The sequence below is a fragment of the Muntiacus reevesi genome, chromosome 3 (assembly GCF_963930625.1).
Source record: "Muntiacus reevesi chromosome 3, mMunRee1.1, whole genome shotgun sequence".
Lineage (NCBI taxonomy): Eukaryota > Metazoa > Chordata > Mammalia > Artiodactyla > Cervidae > Muntiacus > Muntiacus reevesi.
The window spans coordinates 188,650,054-188,668,099 of NC_089251.1; the positions used below are offsets into that span (position 1 = coordinate 188,650,054).

Genomic DNA, 18,046 nt, shown 5'->3' on the forward strand with positions numbered 1-18,046 from the left:
TGTGCATCACCAACTCCTGGAGTTTAGTCAAACTCATCTCCATTGAGTCAGTGATACCATCCAACCATCTCAACCTCTGTCATCCCCTTCTCCTCCTGCCTTCAATCTTTCCCATCATCAGGGTCTTTTCCAACAAGTCAGTTCTTCACATCAGGTGCCCAAAGTATTGGAGTTTCAGCTTCAGCATCAGTCCTTCCAGTGAATATTCAGGACTGATTTCCTTTAGGGTGGACTGGTTGGATGTCCTTGCAGTCCAAGGGACTCTCAAGAGTCCTCCAACACCACAGTTCAAAAGCATCAATTCTTTGGCGTTTAGCTTTCTTTATAGTCCAACTCTCAAAGTCATTAGCACAGTTCTGATTTTAAAAATTATATTTATAAATATGCCATCAAAATAATCTTGCAGCTTAAAAACAGGGTCATACATCTATGTGATCAGGATGTTGATTGTCTTCTCACATGAAATCTTCTGAACTTGGCAATATTATTATTGCTATTATTATTATTACTGTTATTCTGATTTTATAGATGAAGTTTAGGGAAGTTACTAGGGCAAAGTCCTACAGGCAATCAGGACCCACACTCAAGTCTTTTTTTAAAATTCTAAATTCTTTACTCTTCTACCTAGAAACTTCTGAAGAGGGTAGCTGGATCTGGTATAAACCAAAGTAACATGATATACAAATAGACGCATTATCCACACACATTTTTTTAAATGAAGTAATATTATCTAAAAATATCTCCATCAATTCTTCCTATGGCCTGATAGTGTTTTCTCTTTCTTTTGTCTCACTATCATGTCCCCACTGCTTGGGCCGGAAGAGTGAAGCAGATGAAGGGCAGAAAGGACAACCAGGGGCAAAGGGGAAATTCACTTTGACTGCATACTTCCAGGGCTGGACCAAGTCCGGGAGCAGCCATCATAAACATGTGAAGGGGTTCATGGGAAGGTGGGGTGAGGAGTGATGCCTCACATGTTCATCACCCATGCCCACCTCATCCATTCTCCAAGGTCCACCTTTCACAGTGAGGCCTTCCAAGGACAATTCTCTTCCCTTTCCCTCAATGAGAATAAATCTGAGGGGCCAGGATGACAATGAAAAAAGAGTTTTGGCTAACGTCATTTAGATCTAAACTCTAGTTCTGATTTTTATAGGATCTTGGGATGTTACTACAAATACTTCAACCATTTTTTGTCACTGTTAGAATAACTTAATACAAGTTGCTTTGTAAACAATAAAGCAAACCAAAGTGTGTTGTGAGTTGGAAGCTACAAGGAATCTAATCTTTTGTTAACTGTTTTGTTTTCAAATGTAAACGTGGTGGGAAATTCCATCCTGCCTTCACTACATTTCCGTGTGCTATCTATTAAAGGAGGATGAACATGGCCATGTCCGTCTCACCCTTCTGGGCACTGAGGCTGCTGGGCTGTGCTGCATTCTTCTTCCACCCATGAGGTTTCTCCTGAAAAGCATTAAGATCAACATCTTTAGACAAGAAAAGAGAAACCAACATTCAATGGATATGATCTTTCCAAACGACTTAATTCATGTTACTCCAATGACAAAATTCATACAGAACATGTTAAATGCTAGTTCACACATTGACAAGGTCAGTGCCTGTAGCGATTTGCACAGATCAGTAATCTATACTAACAATATCAAGAAGCCCATCTTTACCAAGAAGACAAAGGGAATTCTTTTAGCTGAAAAGGGACAATTTCTTCTTTCTTCCTTTTTTTTAAAATAAAGTTTTTTCCCTCAAGGAAATGCTTTCCCAACCACTAGGAGAAAATGAGTTTAATAAATCAAAGTGTTAATCACTCAGTCGTGTCTAGCTCTTTGCAACCCCATGGAACCACCAGGTTCCTCTGTCCATGGAGTTTCCTAGTAAAGAATACTGGAATGAGTTGCCACTCCCTTCTCCAGGGTATCTTCCTGACCCGGGGATCAAACCTGGGTCTCCTGCACTGCAAGCAGATTCTTCACCAACTGAGCTACCAGGGGCCCTTTAATTGACATAGGTATACAATCTAAAGAAAAATGAAAGGAAAGCATAAATAAAAGAGAAATAACCAAGGAGAATAATTGATATTGATGTTAAATGGGAAAAATTGAACAAATTTTTAAGATCATAACTTAAAAATTCTCACTCCATGGATGTTTCTGTTTATAGAATATTTCAGCTCATTAATGAAGTAGAAATGATCAAATATGAATGCCATCAATTGCAACTCCTAATGGACTATAGTCCATGGGGTCACAAAGAGTTGGACAACTTAGCAACTCAGCACACTTGCAATGGATCTATGCAATCATCATACATGCCTAACATGACCAAAATAACCCCAAACAGACAGATATGCCTCTTGATGGAAGTAACACTACTATGTGTGAAGGATACATGATAGATAGATAAGGTAGATGCTTGAATCTGAACAGTCCTCTGGTTCTAACTACCAGTTTGGGGGAAATATGGGAGAAGACAAAATGCTTAAGTCACAGAAGAGCCAATCTACAAATCCCAGACTGGAAAATTCTACAGAATAAGTGACTCCATTTATCCAACATGTAAATTGCATGAGAGGAAGTAAAGAAAGGGAGAACCTACTTTTAAAGGATTTGAAATATGTCAGCCAATTGAAATGTCTGAAATCTCTTTTGATCCTACTTGAAACAAATATTTTTTAATATCATGAAACAGAAAAGTCTGAACACAGATTAGATATTTGTTGATAATAAATATTATAATCACTGAAGACATTTTTAGACATATTGATGGTATTCTAATTTTGTTAAATGTTCATCTTTTTTAGATACATGCTAAAAATATTTATAGATGAATGATATTAACATTAGGATTTCCTTTGATGTAATCTAAAATTTTCAAAGATAGGTTGGGGGTAATTTATTAAGAAAAAACTCCAAAACTTGAAAATGAGCAAAAGGAGAACTGATAATTAGACTTCATTTTAATGTCATGCTGGTAATTATTATAATCTTTAAAGCCCCTCTCTGGATTGTCTAATTGCCTAGAAGTATATACCTTTATCTAGCTTATCTTTTACTATTTATTTTACACCTTAGTAAGGATAGCATTTTGGAGGAGGAAATGGCAACCCACTCCAGTGGGCTTGCCGAGAAAATCCTATGGATAGCGGAGCCTAGTGGAGCCTGGTGGGTAAAGTTCATGGGGTCACAAAGAGTCGGACAGGACTAAATGACTGAGTACACACACAAGGATTCATTTAATCAGTAGAAAACTAAGAATCAGTGTAACTGATTCTTGTCTGATAGCAGATAAATTGTCCTGTAACAAAGCAAATCATTTGTGTCCCACCAAAAATTATATCTTTAGTGATTTTGTTCCAATACTCTTTCAGTTCTATGTATACTTAATCTCTGATCATCTGAACCAGCTTAACACTCCAGTTGGCTATCTCCTTAATGAGTTAATGAATCTTTGATATATTTGCTTTGTATTTATTAGAGTCATATTTTTATCTTTTTGAAAATTTCACTGTGTCAGCATGAGACAAGATTGGTCATGAGTTGATCATTGCTGAAGAAAGGTGACGGATCTATGTTAAAAACATACTGTTCTCTTTCATCTATACATTAGAAATTAATCTTTTATCCCCCAAAATTCTAAACTTAAAATATAAAAGTAACTGGCTGGTTTCTTGCACAAAAATTGTTCAAATTCCCTCCAACTCCTGCCTGGAGACACAATTTTGGCAAGAATCATTTACATCTGTAAAGTGTTGAATTCTTAGAGAGAGAAAACACTTACCTTTGTTTAAAAAATAAACTGAAATGATTCAGGGAACACCATCAAAGTAATTAATTAGTGGTAATAGTAAACTTCAACACTGCCTGTAACAATCACTTTTGTTTTTGCTAAATTCAAGAAATACTGTGCAATGAATTCAGTGAGAAAATTCACCACATGACCAGAGAATCACTATTGAGATAAAAAGTTAAGAGTTATAAAATTAGGGTAGAGGGCAGGAGACTACAAAGGTCAGAGGCAGTATGGTCAGTGAACTCATTAGAGAAACAAGCGAACTGGAAACTATACTTGCTTTGTGAATTTAGATAGAGTTTTAATGACACAATATTCACTGTTAAGTACCAATTATTATTTAAAAATAGACTTAACCATTTGGAACTTTTACTTTCCTTTCTGATTGCCCTTATTAGCTGATTTTCAATTATATTTTGCATAAAAACTGATTTATCATTAGTGCAAAACCCATTTTCTATTAAGGGATAATAATGTTTCTACTATAACATTCTTCCTATTTTTAAAAAATCGAAATTCAATTTAATCTCTTTTTTGTACAAAAATATCACACATGTTGATTATGAGAAAAGGATTGACAGCAATTGCTTCAGCAAAACTTGAAGCAATTTTTTTGCTATATATATGTGTGCATTTTTCTTAAGTCTCATCAGATATTCAGAGAGATTGGTGATTTTTTTTTAAAAATCTGCACCCCCTAAAGCAGTAAAGCAAGTGAATCAGGCATTGATAAACCTGGATTCGCATCTTGGCTCTGCATGACCTCTTCCCAGTCCTAAATCAGCCATTAAACCAACCACTCAGGACCAACCACAAGGATGTCTATCATAGGCATTGGACTGAAAAAGATCTTGCTGTACAGACAACATGGAACGTTGATATAATATAATATATTATATTATAATATAATATATATAATATATATTCTATAATATCTAAACTATGAGCTCCCTTTCTCTTTTGTACATAAAACACATTTCTTCTCACAGTAAACACATTGAGTCTTTTCTTCCACACAGAGTGGCTAAAAATTCTTTGACTGGTTTTAATATTATCAGCCTAGGCCAGCTCTAGGGTCACTGAACTCATGAAGGCAAATGGCAACACCTGCTTACCTTGGCAAACACTCTTATAGTCAGCGCAGCAGTCTTTCTTCTGTAAACAGTCATCTGAACAAGAGCAAAGGCTGGATTTCAATCTGGTCTCCCCACAGCGAAATTTATTGCATGTCCATATTTGAGCTGAAGAAGTACACAATTCAGTTTTGAGCATACAACTTCTTTTAAGAATACCAATACCAAAAATATCAAATACCATCCAATACCAAAAATATAAAAACCATGCATTTCCTTTTGTATTATCATATGGTCAAATTCTTAATTTATCTGCATCCACAAATGAAAATACATAATACGAATAAGATGCAATCCACCACTTTTCCTCTTTTGGCATGGGTGGCAGAGAGGAATGTAGCTTTATAAGCTGTGGTTCTGGTCTACCTATCAGGTACTTCTCTGAGTTTGGAGAAACTGAACACCTGTCCTATTCCCACCCAAGGATAGAAGAACTACCAGCCTTGAGTGACCATTGCCACCCAAGAGCAGCCTGATCTAAGGACCGACATCAAGGAAGAGGCAGTGACAACAGAATTAACTGGAACATGGTCTGGTCTCTAAGAACACAGGCAGCCAGGATACATTCCAGCTGACAGTGAAAGGATGGTAGATCAGCTCCCCAACATACCTCTGGTATTTTTCCAAGATAGGCACTTAATGTGAGATCAGTTTCAGTAAATCTAGAGCTAACAGCAAGAGGCTGAATCTACAAGCTAACAAGAGGAGATTGTTTCCTAAAGGGCCACCTGCCAGAAAATGGTGATTGGCATTAATGTCAGCCCTATAATCAGACAAATGCATTGGCTAGGTGACAGCTGTATGTTTCAGTCATGCAGAATTCTTCATTCTCCGTTATATATTATGTACTTAGAAAGAAAATATTTTTAATAATGAATTAAAGGGAATACAGATCTTATCCCTACTGGGTTATCCTCTCCCTCGGGCCCTTTTCAGAGAGAATAATGAAAGGAGCTCTACTGTTCTAGTCTTCATTATCATTAAACCACTAGACACACCACCACCATTTTCCTTGACTTCCTAGAGAATTAGATATTGCAAACTAAGCTGTCTCTTCCACTTCAAGGACAATGTTTCTGAAGTTGTGTTCTGTGGAGTACTGGCATCAGAATCACCAAGAATCACCTGCTTTCTATGGGAGTCTTATGCTCTCCAAGAACCACTAAAAAGGAAATTAAATAAGATGACAAGCCATAGGAAAACTCCTTTGAAATGTGCATAATTTGACAGTATTTTATCTGCTGGAGACTGTTATTTCTCAACCTCAACTAAACAAAGTGTGAATTCTATATTTAGAATACTGAAAAAGAGGGCAGGCTAATACTAGATCCTGAATACAAGGTGTTGGGGGCTGAATTGTGTCCCCCCCAAAATGCTGATGTCTTAACCCTCTTCCCGCATTACTATGAATGTGACCTTATTTAGAAAAGGTTCTTTGCAGACAAATTAAAATGAGGTCACTAGCGTGAGTCCCAACCCAGTGTGACTGGTATTCATCTTGTAACAAGAAATTTGGACATGAACACATGCAGAGGGAAGACTGTGAAGACACAGGGAGAGGGTCGTCTGGAGATAAGGGCAGATTTTTGAGTTTTGCTGCCACAAGCCAAGGAACACCAAGGATGGCCAAAACCATGGCAACCTACCAAAACCTAGAAAAGAGGCAAGGAATGGATTCTCCCTCACAGTCTTAGAGTGAATCAACCCTGCCAACACCTAGAACTTGGACTTCTAGTTTCCAGAATTTCTGTGGCTTAAGCCACTCAGTACGTGGGACTTTGTTATGTCAGCCCAAGCAAGCTATTAACACACAAGTGTCTGATGAGCATTTGCACATTCATTAATGATCACACAACCAACATGTTAATAAACTTGCTCTCAGAGTTCGTACTTGCTTGCACACAGGTGTCTTCAAAGTCCCAGCAGCAGTCACCTCGGCCTTTACATCCCACATCACAGCGGCAGCCCTCTATTCCTCTAGGTGAAGCATCAAAGCATTTTTTTCTGCAGCTGCCTGTAGGGTGAAGGGATAAGGCAGTCAGTGCTCGGCAGTTATCCAATGTCTCAAAGTTTGATGGTGGAAGCACAAGAAGTGCCCAGCACAGATTAGGACAGAAAAATAGATAAGTTTTATTGCACTGCATGACTCATGAGTGCAAAGTGATAAATAATGAATAATACATAATAACTGATTTTCCCCCAGGACTCCAGAGAGGTCCCAGACTCAAAGACACCAGGGGCTATTAGGAGAGGGTAAGAGGGACAAACAGAGGCTAAATGTAGTGAAATTGGTTGAAAGTCTGGATCCCATCTCCCACTTCAGAATAGAAGGCTCATAATTTGGAAGAAAGTGGGAGGAGTTGCTTTCAACACAGAGGCCGCAGACACGGAGGACAGCCATAATGAGCAAAAAGGATGAACAAGTCTTACTCTTCAATGAAACAAATGGTCACCAGACCTTTGAGAATGGCTGGATAGCATCCAGCATGAAGGATCAGAACAAACAAGAGAAAAAGGGAAAACTTTTGAAGAGTAAATAATGCAAGGAGTAGAAGATTTAAACACGCACACACTCAACTGATTGAGATGCTCAGAAAAGATATCACATTCATGAAATAAGAAAGTAAACTAATTCTAAAAAGGCAAATCATGTTCAGGGTGCTCTTGGAAATAAAAAAACATGACAACAGTAATGAAAAATTCAGTGGTGGAGTGTGGTAGGCAGAATTACAGTTCTCAGGAAGGTTCCCTCCCCTAATCTGAGAGACTATGAATATATGGCCTTGTATGACAAAGGGGCTTTGCAGATGTAATTTAGGATACTACTTAGTTGACCCTGAAACAGGGAAGTAGTACTGAAAAGTGAAAACAAGGAAAATAAAAATGATATTGTTAAAGAAATCAAAATAAAATTGCCCAGAATTGAAGAGCGAACATTATTACATTAAAGTTGCTCACTAAATTTTCACAGCAAAACTCAAAGCAAGGGATCAACAGGGTTAGAGAGATCTGGAAAGCTCCCAGGGAAAGAGCAGGAGAAATATATAAAGGATCTTAAGTCAGAATGATATCAGAAAAGCAACACTGGGAGAGGGCATAGGTCAAATGACATGTTGGATACATGCAATAAGTGGATAGGTGCATAAGAATAGGTGCATGTGTAGCAATTAGATAGCAACAGAGTTTAGTGAGAAAGCATGGGGAAAGGTTTATAAACCAATTACATAAAATGTCTTCACATTTTTACATTCATTCTGCTCCTTTGAAACATATTCTGCACTTGACTTTCGGGACACAGCAGTCACCTGGCTTCCCTCCCACGTTCCTGTCCACTCTTTCCTAGTCTTCTTCCTTCATCTTCCAATTCTTTAAGGCTGGCATACCCTGGTCACATTGCTTTAAATCCCACATATGATGCTGGTATTCACCGTGTTGTATGTGCAGTCAGAACTTCCCTGAATGCCAGCCTTATATATCTAACTACTTTTTGACTTTTCTACTTGGACATCTGGTAGATACTTCAAATTTCACGTATCCAAAACTAAGTTCCTGATTATTCCTCCCAAACCAACTCCTTCTACAGTCTTATCCAATCTCAATTATGGAAATTCCATATTTTTAGGAGTTCATCCTGAAATCCTGAGGTCATTCTTGGCTACTCTATTTCTTACTCCATATTCGACCTGTTGATACAGTCTATCTACTACATCAAAAGATCTCCAAATCCAAATACTTCTTCTCAGTTGCAATGCTACCACCCTGGTCCAAGACATATGGCTCTTCGATATCATTGCAATAATTTTCTAACTTGTCTCTCTACTTCTAGTATCACTCGGGCATTTATTCAGCAGCCTGAATGATCACTTAGAAAAGCAAACAACAGCATATCATTCCTTTACTCAAAACCTCCAATCAATCCCCATCACACTCAATGAAAGCTGAAGCCCACATTTTGACCTAGCAACCCCTCTATGATCTGACTCTTCTTTGGTTGATCTCATTTTATGACTACCCTCCCTCTGGTCCTCTTAGTTCTAGCTCACTGATCTCCTGTTATTCTTTAAACAGAACACACCAGACAAGAATAGCACTTGCTATTTTCTCTTGCCTGAAACGTTCTTTGCCAAAATATCCTTGTTTCTTCCCCACTGCCTCTAGCTCGTTACTCAAAAGTTATTATATACTTCTTACCTGCCCTGACTCTATATTTCATGTTCCCCCTTTCAGTTTTATTTATTCCTTAGCACTTTCTCTATCATAATATATATAATATATATATATAGCATATTTTTTTTCTTGTCTGTATTCCACGCTAGAATGTAAACACTTTGAAGGATTTTTGTCTGTTTCTTGTATCACTATATCCCCAGTAATTAGAGTAGCACTGAGTACAAAGTCAGTACTTGCTGAAAACAAGTAAAAGAAGGGATGTGCACAAAAAAATTATAAAATTGTCATTCAAACTAGAAAAACTAGTTTAAAAACTCACACTTGAAAAAAATACTGCCTTTGAAAAGTAGGTCAGTTAGAGCAGAGAATGGTGAAAATGATCAAGAGTTGGGGATTATGAAATAAGAGTTGTGGTGGAAGAATGAGGGGGTGACTATGTTAAGGATGCTGGCAAAGAAGGATCAGTGTTAAAGGCCAGTCCCCTGGGCAGGAGGGTGAGGGGAAGGATGGCATATAAGCCCTGATAGACAAAGGAAGAGAATGAAGAACAATGACTCTGGGGAGCCAGTCCATAGCTGTGCTAACATAAGGAAGGGATGGAAAGAGCTGGATTAATTGGAGATTTTGTTTAGAGATTACTATTGCCTTTTGCAATTAAGTTATGTGATTTGTGGGAGGAAATAACCAAGAATTGATACCCACCTCTATGCACTAATATCAGAAACCACCAAAATGGCCTGCCAACATTTGCTCGATCTAGGACTGGTACTGCAGCTAAGAAACACAGAAGCAAAATGACCAGAAAAGATAGGCATTTTCCAGTCAATGCCCATCTCTCAGTTTCACAGTGTTCCCATGTGATACTATGGGAACTGCGTGTCTGTAAACTAACTGAAAACATATTGGAAAATTGCCAGTTAACATCACCAAGGGTCTCCCAATGAAGAAACAGTAAGACTTTCTCCATTGGAGTCAAATTAGAAGTTGATCAACCAAATTAAAAAGGAGAACAAATTATCTAACATTTGACCTCATACATTCCCTGAGTAAAAGTGTCTAAACAACACATACCAAGATTATAGTAAATGCACATAAAGTACATTTATAGAGTCACTTATAAATGGTTTATTTACTCTTACACACTAACAGGATATGGCAAAAGACATATGAGGTGTTTTGATATTTTGAGCCAAAAATCTCCTATTTTTTATTTGCTTCTTATGAAAAAATAATAACAATAATAATTGTGAAACTCTTACTGTGCACTCTATTTCAGGAAAGTGGCACTGCCTAGCCAAGAAATAGTGAGATTTCAAGGACAGGGTAATATTAACATGATGTCAAGTACAAATGTGGTGGCTAGAGGTCCTGGGTGTGAAGCGCCTAAGACTTTCAAGGCCGAGTTTATCATCTGGTATTAACGATAGAGTAGGAGTAGGGAGAGAAGGAACCTTTGACCCAGTTTCCAAAGTCCTCTAGGAAGGTGATGAAAAGTAAGTGGGGAAAAACTGGAAAGATATGAACCTCAAAGAAGAAGGGATATGAGGTCAAAGGGGAAAGTTCAGATGTGGCAATAGATAGTGCTAACCACAGAAAAATGGGGTGTGGGAGAAAGAGGAGCCTAGCAGGGGGACAGCGACATGCAGGAGAGAGGAAGCAAGTCCAAGTGCTAACAGTGAAGGTGAGGAGAAAGAAGAAGGAAAAAAATATTCTGAGGAAATCCTGAGGGGTGTACCTTGCTCTTCTTGTCGTCTGAGTCCAGCCACCAGGCCTAATGCAAGTGACACAGCCGCCAACAAAATGAGAAGAACCTGTTGTAAAATTTTTTAAAATGTGACCTTTACAATTTCATTAAAATATACAAAAATCCAGATACCCAGTCTCCCCCAGTGATTGTTAGGGGAGCACAGTGTGCTAGCTTTGGTAGCCCAGATGGTCAAGAACCTGCCCACAATGCAGGAGACCCGGGTTTAATCCCTGAGTCAGGAAGATCCCCTGGAGAAGGGAAGGGCAACCCACTCCAGTATTCTTGCCTGGAGAATTCCATGGAAAGACGAGCTTGGAAGGCTACAGTCCAGGGGGCAGCAAAGAGTCAGATACCAATGAGCAACTTTCACTCACTCATTCCGTGGGTGACTATTATGGGAGCACTGTGTGCTAGCTTTTCATAATACCAGAATTTTAAAATACCATTGATTACAGATTTTAAGTTCAAATACATTAGTCCCAGTTGGTTTAACCCCAAATTGAGTTAAAGTAAAAACAAAACCAGGGGGGCCAATTATCTTTGCACATTTTTCTTTCTTAACTAGATACATGTTTGGAGATCATTTATTTAAATGATTTATTTATTTTAGTCACTCAGTCTTGTCCAACTCTTTGCAATCCCATGGATTGTAGCCTTCCAGGCTCCTCTTTCCAAGGAATTCTACAAGCAAGAATACTGGAGTAGGTTGCCATTGCCTTCTCCAGAGGATCTTCCCAACTCAGGGATCAAACCCTGGTCTCCTGCATTGTGGGCAGATTCTTTACCTTCTGAGCCACAAAGGAAGTCTTATTTATTTAAAAGTATCCCCAAACTCTGAAATCATGAATTACATAGTTTCCAGGAAACAGGGTTTCTGATCATGAGAAAACAGTGAAGATATTTCAGTTCAGTTCAGTTCAGTCGCTCAGTCGTGTCCGACTCTTTGTGACCCCATGAACTGCAGCACGCCAGGCCTCCCCTGTCCATCACCAACTCCCAGAGTTCACCCAAACCCATGTCCATCGAGTCAGTGATGCCATCCAGCCATCTCATCCTCTGTCGTCCCCTTCTCCTCCTGCCCTCAATCTTTCCCAGCATCAGGGTCTTTTCCAATAACTCAACTCTTTGCATGAGGTGGCCATAGTATTGGAGTTTCAGCTTCAGCATCAGCTTCCAATGAACACCCAGGACTGATCTCCTTTAAGATGGACTGGTTGGATCTCCTTGCAGTCCAAGGGACTCTCAAGAGTCTTCTCCAACACCACAGTTCAAAAGCATCAATTCTTATGCACTCAGCTTTCTTTATAGTCCAACTCTCACATCCATACATGACCACTGGAAAAACCATAGCCTTGACTAGATGGACCTTTCTTGACAAAATAATGTCTCTGCTTTTTAATATGCTATCTAGTTGGGTCATAACTTGCCTTCCAAGGAGTAAGCATCTTTTAATTTCATGGCTGCAGTCACCATCTGCCGTGATTTTGGAGCCCAGAAAAATAAGGTCAGCCATTGTTTCCACTGTTTCCCCATCTATTTTCCAAGAAGTGATATGACCGGATGCCATGATCTTAGTTTTCTGAATGTTGAGCTTTAAGCCAACTTTTTCACTCTCCCCTGAAGATATTTAACATATAAAAATATAATCTCCAAACAATCAACTAGCAAATTACCTGCTTTGCTCTACAGAGCAAACAAATGTTCTGGGTAATCTGGAAGTCATTGACTAACGATTGTTTATATAATCATTATCACCATGCTGACAAAGCTCTTCAGTATAATGGACTTCATACTATGACTGAAATTAAACTGTGTAATAAAGAGAATTCTTTTCACTGATCTCTTTCCCCATCAAGTCCAATGATAAGTATCCTGGAAGATAGAGCTTGAACACACAGTTTACTTAGGTAATTAGGTACTTTATTAGGTAATTAATTAGGCAATTTACTAGGTACACAGATTACTTATGTCAACTACAAAATGGCGTCCAGTGGCTCAGACGATAAAGAATCTGCCTGCAAAGTGGGAGACCCAGGTTTGACCCCTGGGTTGGAAAGATTCCCCTGGAGAAGGAAATAGCAGCCCACTCCAGCATTCTTGCCTGGAGAATTTCAGGGACAGAGGAGCCTGATGGGCTATGGCCCACAGGGATCACAAACACTGAACAACTAACACTTGCACTTTCACAAACTGGCGCTTGCCAAGAGCATCACCAGCGACTGAACAAGGGCATGTGCCATCTGACTCTGGGGAGGGCGAACCCTGTGCCGCTGCAGCTGTTGACCTTTAACACACCCTGAGGGAGTTCAGGGCAGAGTGAGGCACTCCATGCTCCAGGGAATCTGGTGGGACAGGTCTTTAGATAGCTAGATACTTTCAGAAACTGATTTCAGGATTCCAATCCCTGCATCTCTTCATATTTAGAAAAACAGGAAAGCTCTTCATGATGAGATGAGTTCCTTATGACTAACAGAAAATCTTTTGTAAAATGAGTGCTTCATAGCACTGAACTTCTCCTTCCATTCATGAAGGTGAAAGAAGAGAGTGAAAAAGCTGGCTTAAAGCTCAACATTTGAAAAACTAGGATCATGACATCTGGCCCCATCACTTCATGGAAAATAGATGGGGGAAAAGTGGAAACAGTGACAGACTTTATTTTCTTGGGCTCCAAAATCATTGCAGATGGTGACTGAAGCCATGAAATTAAAGGACACTTACTCCTTGGAAGAAAAGCTATGGCAAAACAGCATATTAAAAAGCAGAGACACGCCATTGCTGAGTGTAGTGTCCACATACTCAAGGTCCACATAGCCAAAGCTATGATTTTTCCAGTAGTCATACTGCTTGGAGGAAAAGCTGTGATAAACTTGGCATATTAAAAGCAGATACATCACTTTGCTGACTAAGGTCCATAAGTCAAAGCTATGGTTTTTCCAGTAGTCATGTATGGATGTGAGAGTTGGACCATAAAGGAGGCTGAGTGCTCAAACATTGATGCTTTCAAACAGTGCTGCTGAGAATACTCTTGAAGAATCCCTTGGACAGCAAGGAAATCAAACCAGTCAATCCTAAAGGAAATCAGCCCTGTATATTCATTGAAAGGACTGATGCTGAAGCTGAAGCTCCAATACCTTGGCCATCTGATGCAAAGCGCAGACTCATTGGAAAAGACCCTGATGCTGGAAAAGATTGAGGACAGGAGAAGGGGACTACAGAGGATGAGACGATGGATGGTATCACCAACTTAAACTCAGACATGAGTTTGAGAAAACTCAGAGAGTTGGAGAAGGACAGAAAAGCCTGGCGTGCTGCAGTACATGGGGTAGCAAAAAGCTGGACTTGACTGAGCGACTGAATAACAACTCCCTTCACAAAAATCTCATACATTGACCTTCCCCTGCTGCCTCTCTGGAGCTACCTCTCAGAGCTATTTGAGGTGCTTTCTACTGGGCTGCAGCCCTCATTTTGTACCAAATAAAACTTAACTGGCAACTCTCAAGTTGTGCACTTCTTTAGTTGACATTAGGAAAGTATTTTATAATGCCAATGAAATTTGTTGTTTTTTTAAAAATCACTTTAATGAAAGAAAAAAACCAGTATCAAAATTTACTTTTAATAATAAAGACCCTACATAAGGTATAGATTTGTTTGTTTGTTTGCCTTCTGAAAATCAACTAAAAATTAACACATCTAACTTTTAAAATGGAAGTGAATTCAAGGATGGGGAAACATGTTAAATACTATGAAAACAATTCTCATATGAAGTTTCAAAGTTAGCCCAAGGTCAGTGACCTCAAATAGGTGTTCGTTCAGTAGAGAAGATGAAGAGGAAAAGTGAACATAAATAGTTATTAAACAACACCATTAACACTTTTCCCCTTATTTTGATTCTCAAAAGTCACAGATTTAGATTAAGGCTAAAAATGTTACAAAGCAAAAATGCACTGGGAAACTTTCCTATGATAAACCTCACGAGTCAGAGTCAGCTATATTTCAGTTTACACCTTATTTGGGGGTCTTTTACCATCCAAACTTGCTGGAAAAATAAGCAACATCTAGCTGTCTTTTGTTGATGCTGTAGCTGTCATCAAGACCAGCAGTCATGTCTGAGTCTTTGTGACCCCATGATCTGTAGCTCTCCAGGCTCCTCTGTCATTGAGATCCTCCAGGCAAAAGTACTGGAGTGGGTTGCCATTTCCTCTTCTAGGGGATCTTCTCCACCCAGGGATTGAACCCAAGTCTCCTGTATCTCCTCTACTGGCAGGTGGATTCTTTACCACTGAGCCACCTGGGAAGCCCTAGACTAAGAAGGTTCATCTTCAACCTTGTATAATCATGACTCTAACTATGTAACTCTGAATAAGTTTCTTGATATTAAGGTGCAAATATATCTTAAACTATCTTATGCTACTTACAAATTGTAGACGGGAGTACTCTGAACTCCAAAAATTACTGAGAAACCAACATTTGATTTTAACTTGACTGAATAAAGAATGCTAGAAACAGATACATTAAAAATTTTTAATACAACTTTTACTAAAGTCTAGAAATAGTAGGGTTGAAACTATGATTTTACATTATTGAGCTTCCATTTATGTGTACTAATAAACCATTAAAAGGATACAAAGAAGGGAAATATATGACGAACAAGATTTGCTCTCAAGGAATTCCCTCAATTTATAAGAAAGGATAAGTATGATAAATGGCCTAAGAGCTAAAAGTTCCCAGAATAACAAATGTCAAAATTCCCAGAAAAATAAATGGAATATCTTTGTTATATTATAAACTCAAACTTTGTTTGCGTTCCCTTTTTATAGTTATTGAGCTCAATTCTTACACACATTGTTTCACTTACACCTCCAAACAATGCTTGCATGAAAGAGTGAATGGTGATGGCATTAAGTAAAGTTGGGAATCTAGGAGAAAACTGCAGCAGGAGAGTTGTGAGAAAATCAGGCAAATGGTTTTGACTATAAGGTAGATGCTGAAGGAAGGGCAAGCAGGCACTTGCTATCTTAGGACTGAAACTCAGTCAGGAGTGAAAACTAGCAGCCAATGCGGAATTCTTGATGGAATTCTTAAATCCATGAAAGGTTAGAGTCCATAAAGGAAAGATCTTCACACAGTGTTTGGTGAAACGCCCAAAGAGAAGAAAGATAAATAATCAAATAATTCAGATAAGGAGAAAAGTGATAAAACCAGGAATCTCAATGTCATCATGAAAGCAAGGGGAGAGAATTCAAAATGAGAAATTACTCCATGATATCTGAGTACTGCTGTTACGGAGGCTTAGCAGGGAGAAGGATTGACTTACGAGGCGGCAACTTCAGTGCAGTAAAAAAAAAAAAAAAACCCAAAAACTAGAGAATAAAAAACGGTTGGCTGGTGAGAAAACTGAAGCAATGAAGAGAGTCGGAAGTTCAATGGTAAAAGAAAAAAAGAACGTAATAAAACCAAGGAAAGTTTTTGTTTTAAGACAGGGAGGATCTTACAGTACAAAAGAACAAGAAAGAGAAAGCAGGCAAAAGAGACTATCCCTAGGAGTGAAGTTAAATGGCACAAAATCAAGAATTGAAAAAAGAATTAAAGACCCTGATTTTAATTCCTCACCCTCTGGTCTTAACATACTCGTGCACAAGGGTGACTTGGGAGATAATTATAGTTATAATCATGGTAAAATCAGCGCTGCTAAGCATTTTACCACAGATCCCAGTTTTTTAGATTGACCAAATATTAATTTGTTGTTATGCAAATTTCTTATTTGCAAAATGTGATTTAAAAATTTGCTTTAGAGTTGTCATCAGGGATAAAACTGAGCACAGTTACTTAAAACTTCATATTTAAATAGCAACACAAACAATTACAATCCTAGAGCCATACCCCCTACCTTTTGCCACAAACTACAAGGGTGAAAATGTTAAAATGTACTTACAATGCAAATTATTTTGTACTTCTTAACAGTCTTTCTCTTAACAGTTTCTTCCGTTGTTAAATACAGTGTAGATTGCATTCTTCTGTTTGCCAAATAAACCTGTTCTACCAGAAGACAGTAGACTGATTTCCTTTTTCTAGTCTGGCAAAGAGAAACTGCATGAATTACATCACTGTGACTGGCTTTTAAGTGTTTGGAAAGCGCACAGCTCTTTAATGATTGGATAGGCAAGACAGGGGAAAAAACTGTAATAACAATAGCATCATGAGATGAAAGTTCATTTCCCATACACTGTAGACAACTGTTTTATTTGTCCTTTGAAAAAATCTAATTCAGGGTCTTGTGGATTTCTTTCCATGGGCCACAATGAACCACCAGGTCTTTAGAAATTCAGAAAGGCACAAAACCATATTTGAATATCTTTGGCAAATGGTTCTCTGTACTGGGTAAACTTAGAATTGCCCAAAGTAGCTTTTTAATTTTAATTTTTTCATTATAAAGCCCAGGCTCCACATTGATTGAATTAAAATCTCCTGGAGTTTTAACAAAGGAAGCAATATATTTAAATATCCTTCCAGACCGGGATGGGGAATTCGTGTAACTCTATGGCTGATTCACATCAATGTATAACAAAACCCACTGAAAAATAAAAAAATTAAAAAAAAAAAAAAAAAAAAAAAAATATATCCTTCCTAGTGATTTTTTTTTTAATGTAGCCAAGATTAGTCTAAACACTTTGCTTTGAGTCCTATATGCATTTTTTAATTCTCTCCTGAAAACATTCACTCTGGATTCTAATCAAACTTGCCAGGTGTACATGTGTGCGTGCTAAGTTGCTTCAGTTGGTCCGATTCTGTGCAGCCCTATGGACCACAGTTCTCCAGGCTCCTCTGTCCCTGTGATTCTCCAGGCAAGAATACTAGAGTGGCTGCCATGACTTTCTCCAGGGGATCTTTCTGACCCAGGTACAGAACCCCTGTCTCTTATGTCTCCTGCATTGGCAGGCAGGTTCTTTACAACTAATGCCTCCTGAGAAGCCCCTACAGACAAAGCTAAAAGACCTGAGGGACTTGGTCATCTGCTCAGATCACCTTGATGAGTGATCTCTCAGAAGTAAGATTCTGCCTGGTCCTCAGATTCCCACAGCAAGGTATTTTGTCATTATTGTTATACTATGGCATACTGATTATATAAAAGAAAGATTAAGCCTGCATCACAATTTGTCTCAAAAGCAAGATATTCCTAGGACTGTAAGTCCTA

General features: G+C 38.5%; 1 protein-coding gene across 1 annotated transcript in view; it reads right to left on the reverse strand.

The window, feature by feature from the left end:
• ENPP3 (ectonucleotide pyrophosphatase/phosphodiesterase 3) overlaps nt 1-16,919 on the reverse strand; it is an 81,854-nt gene extending 64,935 nt beyond the window's left edge. The window contains exons 1-5 of the mRNA XM_065927792.1: nt 16,787-16,919; nt 10,843-10,918; nt 6,829-6,951; nt 4,920-5,045; nt 1,404-1,464 (exon numbers count right to left, since the gene is read on the reverse strand). Of these exons, the coding sequence (XP_065783864.1) occupies nt 1,404-1,464; nt 4,920-5,045; nt 6,829-6,951; nt 10,843-10,918; nt 16,787-16,864 (464 nt within the window). The 5' untranslated portion in view covers nt 16,865-16,919. The remainder of the gene's footprint in view (nt 1-1,403; nt 1,465-4,919; nt 5,046-6,828; nt 6,952-10,842; nt 10,919-16,786) is intronic.
• Between the last annotated feature and the right edge of the window lie 1,127 nt (nt 16,920-18,046).